This window comes from Leucoraja erinacea, chromosome 11 (assembly GCF_028641065.1).
Source record: "Leucoraja erinacea ecotype New England chromosome 11, Leri_hhj_1, whole genome shotgun sequence".
Classification (NCBI taxonomy): Eukaryota; Metazoa; Chordata; class Chondrichthyes; order Rajiformes; family Rajidae; genus Leucoraja; species Leucoraja erinaceus.
The window spans coordinates 49,006,553-49,014,689 of NC_073387.1; the positions used below are offsets into that span (position 1 = coordinate 49,006,553).

An 8,137-nucleotide genomic window follows, 5' to 3' on the forward strand; every position below is an offset into this window, starting at 1 on the left:
CAGACATGATTGAACGACGGGAAAGACATGATGGGCCGCATGGCCTAATTCTACTCCTAACTTTATGAAAATCTTTCTCACGCCTACAGTGAACGCTGTGGCGCTATTAAAATACTTAACACTAATTTTGAAAAATTGCCTGATACAATTATTCAATTGGTTTAGGCCACAGCAATATTCATATAATACAATATATATTTACTTATACTCTTAAATTTTACAGGGAGACGGACGGATAATGGGGTTGAGAGCGAAAAGGGAAAGATAATGGGGTTGGGAGAGTCATATGTTGATAGAATGGAGCGGCTGGGCTTGTGTACTCTGGAATTTAGAAGGATGAGAGGAAGTCATATTGAAATATAAGATTGTTAAGGGTTTGGACACGCTAGAGGCAGGAAACATGTTCCCTATGTTGGGGGAGTCCAGAACCAGCGGCCATAATTTAAGAATAAAGCCTCTAGAATTTAGAACGGAGATAAGGAAAACGTTTTTCACACAGAGAGTTATGAGTCTGTGGAATTCTCTGTCGGTGGAGGCTGGCTCTCTGGATGCTTTCAAGGGAGAGTTAGACAGAGCTCTTAAAGATAGCGGAATCAAGGTATATGGGAAGAAGGCAGGAACGGGGTACTGATTGTAGATCACCAGCCATGATCACATTCTTACCATGGAGGGAGTACAGAGAAGGTTCACCAGACTGATTCCTGGGATGGCAGGACTTTCATATGAAGAAAGACTGGATAGACTCGGTTTGTACTCGCTAGAATTTAGAAGATTGAGGGGGGATCTCATAGAAACTTACAAAATTCTTAAGGTGTTGGACAGGCTAGATGCAGGAAGATTGTTCCTGATGTTGGGGAAGTCCAGAACAAGGAGTCACAGCTTAAGGATAAGGGGGAAGTCTTTTAGAACCGAGATGAGAAAAACATTTTTTACACAGAGAGTGGTGAATCTCTGGAATTCGCTGCCGCAGAAGGCAGTTGAGGCCAGTTCATTGGCTATATTTAAGAGGGAGTTAGATGTGGCCCTTGTGGCTAAGGGGATCAGGGGGCATGGAGAGAAGGCAGATACGGGATACTGAGTTGGATGATCAGCCATGATCATATTGAATGGCGAATGGCGCAGGCTCGAAGGGCCGAATGGCCTCTACTCCTGCACCTATTGTCTATGTTTCAATGTTATTGAATGGCGGTGATGGCTCGAAGGGCCGAATGGCCTACTTTTACACCTGTTATCTATTCTCTGTTGTTTATTGTCTATATATCAGCCATGATAGAATGACGGAGCAGACACGATGGGCGGAATGGCCTAATTCTGCTTGATGTCATGGTGTTATGGTATTTACTGAATATGCACACTATGCAAAGCAAAATTGAAAACATGTTCGTACTAAATGCAAGAGATGGGTAATATAACTATGAATAGACACAAATACTGGAGTAACTCAGCGGGACAGGCAGCATATCTGGATAGAAGGACCGATGAAGAGTGTGAAGAAGGGTCTCAACCCTAAACGTCACCCATTCCTTCTATCCAGAGTTGCTGCCTGTCCCGCTGAGTTACTCCAGCATTTTGTGTCTATCTTCGATGTAAACCGGCATCTGCAGATCCTTCCTACATATATAACGAACGATGCGCTATAGTCTTGGACTTCCAATCAGTGTGCGTATATCTGGGCATGTAATCTTCACTGAGATGCAATAACGATACTGTGCACCCTGTATCTTTGCTCTATTTGCTCATCTAGAGTGTAATGTGATTGTATTTCTGTGTGGCACTTTCTGTTTGGATTGCATGTAACTTCACTGTACCTCGGTACAAGTGACAATAATAAATCTAAACCTACTCTCAATAGAAACTAACACCGCGGTGTCTGCATTTTAAAACGCCAATCTCTTTGAGTAATATTTAATAACGGGTGTCGATGCTGATGTATTTTTTTCTGAACCCGATTAAGACTTACAGCAGCGAACTACAGCGAACTCTTTAGTTGGAGGGTCGTGAATCTGTGGAACTGTTTTCCATAGACGGCCATGGAGGCCAATTCAAGGGATATTTTCAGGCAGAGATTGATAGATTCTTGAATATAAGGGTGTTCGTGGTTACAGGGAGAAGGCATGAGAATGGGGTTGAGAGAAGGGTCGCCACCAAAACTTCACCCATTCCTTCTCTCCAGAGATGCTGCTTGTCCCGCTGAGTTACTCCTGCATTACGTGTCTATCTTCGGTGTAAACCAGCATCTACAGTTCATTCCTACACGATAGATCAGCCGTGATTGATGGGCCGAATGGCCTACTTCTGCTTCTATGACTTATGACATGGAACCTATGAGCTGTAACCTTGAGTATAACACAAAAGTGCAGGAGGGGGGCGGGCAGCATCTCTGAAGGACATGGATACTCATATCACTTATGAACTGATGAAATATCTAACACTTCCCTCAACGCGTTGCAAACTTCAAAGTTGCAATAAAAGAGATTGAAAACTCCAACAACGCGGCAGGAAATATTTTCTCCGGTGAAAATCGGACCATGAGCAGCAAGTAAATGGGCCGTTTGTTGGCGGAGCGGTGCGGGGCGGTGCGGGCGCGGGACTGGTCGAGTTGCAGCGAGCGGGGAGGTTGCACTGGGCGAAAGCGTGCCTGACCCGCGGGGTTAATCAGGGCTCCGCCACCCGGTCTAATGAACCTCGCCGGGCGGGGTCCGAGAAACGCGTGGCTGCCATACAAAAAAAAGCAAACTCTCATTGGTCTTTCTCGCGTGCCGCCGATCCCAAATGCCGCTGACATTGGTCGGTGGGGACAGCGCGTTAATTAAAGGCACGCTTCCCTGGGACGCGGCCAGTGCCAGAGACCGGGGTTGTAAATAGGTACAAGAGACAAAGCTTATGCAAATCGCAGGCGGCGTGGCACGGGGCAGACATGATGCAGTCACCCACTCCTATTCGAGGCGTGGGGGGTGGGGGTAGGTATTGTCTCAAAGCGTATATAAACCGTTTTATTTAGTCGTGTGCCATACTCGCTGCTCACACGAGCTCATTGCACCGATCAGAAGAAAGCAACTTCAGTCGCGTGTCGCTGGAAGAAGTCATCGCAAGAGGGAGAGGGCTGACACAACCCCGCGTCCACCCTTCTCAATGTAAGTAGTTGAGTTTAGTTTAGCTTAGTTTATTGTCACGTGTACCGAGGTACAGTGAAAAAGAATGTTTGCGTGCAAACCAGTCATGATAAAGGAATCAAGAAGGAACTGCAGATGCTGGAAAATCGAAGGTACACAACATTGCTGGTGAAACTCAGCGGGTGCAGCAGCATCTATAGAGCGAAGGAGATAGGCAACGTTTCAGCCCGCTCGAAACGTTGCCTATTTCCTTCGCTCCATAGATGCTGCTGCACCCGCTGAGTTTCTCCAGCATTTTTGTGTACCATGATAAAGGAATAACGTTTAGTGCAAGGTAAAGTATTCGCCCCATTTTATCCCACTGGATATTTAAAACACCCGTGTTAAAACGCCGTACTTAAGGTAAAACAATTCTGCTGATTTAAGACATGCTGCCTGACCCGTTGAGTTACTCCAGCACTTTGTGTCTTTTTTTGTTGTTGTAAATCTGTATCTGCAGTTCCTTGTGTTTTTCTGTTGATTTTTCATCTGTTCCCCTTTCCCCCCTTGCAGAATGGAGTGCTTACATTCCGATTATGAAAACAGCGAGCTCTCTTTCCCAATGACAGACGAAGAAGACAGCGTGAGTTTCATCATTTCGTCGCCCATCTCGTCGGCGGGCAACTCTTCAGCCGCGCTGTCGGCAGGACAGGCACCAGGCTCAGCCTGCGAGCGCCCGGACGATGCGAGGGACAAGAAGCGCAAGCCGAGGGGTCGGTCGAGGGCGAAGCCTCAGGGCGGCGTGCACCTGGTGAAGAGAAGCCGGAGAACCAAGGCCAACGACCGCGAGAGGAACCGCATGCACAACCTGAACTCGGCCCTCGACAACCTCCGCGGCGTCCTGCCCACCTTCCCCGACGACGCCAAGCTCACCAAGATCGAAACGCTGCGATTCGCTCACAACTACATCTGGGCTCTGTCCGAAACTCTGCGGTTGGCCGACCAGTGCGTGGACGGTGGCAGAAAGCCGGCGATGCTGCCCGCTTACCTGAAAGCACTGGAGCCTCCTAGCCCCGGCAGCGACGCGGGATCCTGGCTGACCACGCCGTCCTCCTCCCCCGCGACCACTTGTACCTCCAACCCCACCAGCCCTTCCAACTCCGAGGACTACTCGTACAAAAGACAATCAGACAGCTTCTTCCCATTCCGCACTATACAGAAAGAGTTCCTCAACGAGGTGTCTTACTTCAATGATTATCACTGAAGGACTTCAACCCCCGAACTCACAAAGTGACTGTTTCACAACTATGCCTTATAATTACATGATCGGTGTTCCTTCCAGAAATTGTCAGCAGGGGAGATCAGTAGGATGTTTTTGTTAGAACACAAAGTGATGGATTTAATATAAGCGGGTCAGGCAGCATCACTGGAGGACATAAATTTGGGTCGTTTTGGGTCGCGACCCTTCTTCATTCAGGACATTGATGGGCGACCCGAAACGTCCAGAGATGCTGCCTGACCCGCTGAGATATAGACTCATACAGCGTGGAAACAAGCCCAGCGGCCCAACCTGCCCACACTGACCGAAGATAGACACGATACACTGGAGTAACGAAGCGTGACAGGCAGCATCTCCGAAGAGAAGGAATGGGTGATGTTTCGGGTCGAGACCCTTTTCTCGAAACGTCACCCATTCCTTCTCTCCAGAGATGATGCCTGTCCAGCTTTTTGTGTCTTCGGGTTAAACCAACATCTGCAGTTCCTTCATACACATTTTGCCCACATTGACCAACATGTCCCATCTACACTGGTCCCACTGGCCTGCGTTTGGCCCGTATCCATGTAAACATATTCTATCCAATTACTCCAGCACTTTGTGTTCTGCGTAAGATTCCAACATCTGTAGTTCCTTGTGCCCAAGATATAGTTTTACGTATGTTATATAAAATGGTAGTTACTTCGTTTAGATAGAAATGCAACACACCATGAACATTTTGTCAATTTGCTATTTGCTAAAGAGACGGAGGTTAGAAGTAAAATGATTAGCATCGCTCGAAAGAGGTGTCAGTTCTTTGTAAACCCGTCTTAAACTGTTTGCCTCTGTGCACTTTCTGATGTTTCACAAAAGCTTCCATTGTCGGCCCCCGCAGAATAGTCGCCGTCCCCTGTTAAAGCGAGTTAGGGTCAAAGAGAGAGAGAATGAGAGAGTGAGAGAGGGGGGAGGGGGACGGGGATGTGTTGCTGCATGCGAGGTGAGAAGTCAGCTTTACAATTTGTAGAGTCCTAATGAAGAAAAATGAGCGTGGAAATTTAGTTTGAACGCCCTGACAATGGGATGAAAGGAGCGGAGAAAGGAGACAAGAGACAGCGAGTTCATGCATTATGGATCCCGACCTCCGGCGCAGTTCTGAGACTCTAGCCCTTTTGGCCACGGATTTCAGGCCAATCTGGCCACGACGTCCCTGTGTGATATTTATTCAAAAAGAAGCATTCATATGAAGATGTATTTTTTTTTGTATATAAAGAGTTTATTCTATTATGTATTCGGCCCAACTTTAATACTTTGGTTCTTTATACACGCCTTTTGTAAATAAAGATTTTAACGTTTTTACAAAGTATATGATGTTCGCTTCATTTTGGTTTAAAAACACCGACAAACACATGTGGGGAAAAAAATCACTTAATTTGTGGTTGAGATTTAAGATGTACATTTTCGGAATGAAATGATACGGAATTTTCTCTGTTTCAAAATAATTCAATAGATTTTATATACCTGACCATGACTCATCCCGTGTTACAGCTTAATAATTGAACATGCACCGGTCTTCTGTCTAACATTGGGAAATAAATTACATTTAAGCCAATTAACCCACACACATGTGCAGGAAAGAACAGCAGATGCTGGTTTAAATCGAAGATGGACACAAAATGCTGGAGTAACTCAGCGGGAGATAAGGAGAGAAGGAATGGGTGACGTTTCAGGTCGAGACCCTTCTTCAAAATGATGTCAGGGGAGAGGGCGGGACAGAGATAGAATGTAATCGGAGACAGTAAGACTGGAGGAATAACTGGGAAGGGGGTGGGGGGTGGTGGAGAGAGAGGGAAAGCAAGTGCTATTTGAAGCTAGAGACGTCAATGTTCATACTGCTGGGGTGCAAGCTACCCAAGCGAAATATGAGGTGCTGTTCCTCCAATTTGCGTTGGGCCTCACTCTAGCAATGGACAGAAATTGTCAGATTGGGAATGGGAAGGGGAGTTGAAGTGCTGAGCAACCGGGAGATCAGGTTGGTTAAGGCGGACTGAACGGAGCTGGGTCTCGCCGATGTACAAACCTGTAAATCTTTGGAGTGTGGGAGGAAACCGAAGATCCCGGAGAAAACCCACGCAGGTTCACGGGGAGAACGTATAAACTCCGTACAGACAGCACCTTCGTTCAGGATCGAACCCAGGTCTCTGGCGCTGTACGCCAAGTGGGACAGGACCGCTACGCCACCGTGCCACCTTCATACTTTAATTAAAAAAAATCTATGGGACTTCAAATCTTGCAGTCGAGGTTCTCCGACAATATGCATCGATGATAATCACAAATATAACGTGACATTGATCCTGTTAGAAACAAGGAAAACGCCCACTTCAAGCTGTCAGGCAGAGAGAATTAATAAGGACTCTTATACAACTGCAACATGACCTCCCAACTTCTATTCTCTATAGAAGTTGGGAGGTCATGTTGCAGTTGCATAAGACGTTGATGAGACCGAATTTAGAATATTGTGTTCAGTTCTGCGCGCCATATTATAGGAAATATATTGTCAAGCTTGAAAGGGTTCCGAAAAGATTTACAAGGATATTGCCAGGACTAGAGGGTGTGAGCTGAGGGAGAGTTGAGTAGGCTGGAGCGCTGAAAGATGAGGGGAGATCTTATAGAGGTGTATATAATCATGAGAGGAATAGATCGGGTAGATGCACAAGAGTTTTTTGCCCAGAGTAGGAGAATCGAGGACCAGAGGACATATATTCAAGGGGATGGGGAAAAGATTTAATAGGAATCTGCGGGATAACTTTTTCACACAAAGGGTGGTGGGTGTATGGAACAAACTGCCAAATGAGGTAGTTGAGGCTGGGACCATCCCATAGTTTAAGAAACAGTTAGACAGGTACATGGATAGGACAGGTTTGGAGGGATATGGACCAAGCGCAGGTAAGTGGGACTAGTGTAGATGGGACATTGTTGGCCGGTGTGGTCAAGTTGGGCCGAAGGACCTGTTTCCACACTGTATCACTCTATGACTCTAGTCAGTCAGATGATGCGCAAAAGGGCACAGAGTGCTGGAGTAACTCGGCAGGTCAGGCAGCATCGCTGAAGAATATTGGGTGGTTGACGTTTTGGGTCGAGACCCTTCTTCAGATGGATGAAACACCTTCTTGACTGACAATGGGTTTCCTGAGGACGAGGGGATCCCGTAAGAGATTCAATGCAAGACTCCAGCTCAGCTATAAAATGACAATGCAAAAATCCACGGGGAAAAAAAGTGCGACTTGTATGAAATGGTTTTAAACATCAGTGTGTAGGAATGGGCTGCAGACGCTGGTTCACATCGAAGAGAGACACAAAATGCTGGAGTAACTCTCTGGATAAAATGAATGCGTATCGTTTCGGGTCGAGACCCTTCTTCAAACCGAGAGTCCGGGGAGAGGCTTCAGACTGATAGACAGGGATAGATCAGCCATGATTGAATGGCGGAGTAGACTTGGTGGGCCGAATGGCCCAATTCTGCTCCTATCACTTATGGCCTGATGACTGAGCGTCAGGGGGTCCGGAAGATAGACACAAATAGATATAGGGTCTCGACCCGAAACGCCACCCATTCCTTCTATCCAGAAATGCTGCCTGTCCAATTTAAACATCAGTTCTTTGTTTCAGAGGAGCACTAGATTAGGTTTTAAAATATTTTCATTTACTCTAACTTTTGTTTTTGGAATGTAATGAAGGCAGAACGAAAGTCTTCATCTATTGAGTTCAGTTTGTTTTTTTTTTGCCTGAGCTG

General features: G+C 46.5%; 1 protein-coding gene across 1 annotated transcript; it reads left to right on the forward strand.

Annotated features, from left to right (window-relative positions):
- The first annotated feature begins 2,780 nt into the window (after positions 1-2,780).
- On the forward strand, positions 2,781-6,034 carry neurog1 (neurogenin 1). Its single transcript, XM_055643206.1, has 2 exons — positions 2,781-3,134; positions 3,666-6,034. Exon 2 carries the CDS (start codon positions 3,667-3,669, stop codon positions 4,354-4,356), a length of 690 nt encoding a protein of 229 aa, XP_055499181.1. The 5' UTR covers positions 2,781-3,134; position 3,666; the 3' UTR covers positions 4,357-6,034.
- Positions 6,035-8,137: the final 2,103 nt, after the last annotated feature.

Excerpts from the sequence above, each read along its gene's own strand:
- neurog1 (XM_055643206.1), top strand. The coding sequence starts at position 3,667 with ATGGAGTGCTTACATTCCGATTATGAAAACAGCGAGCTCTCTTTCCCA.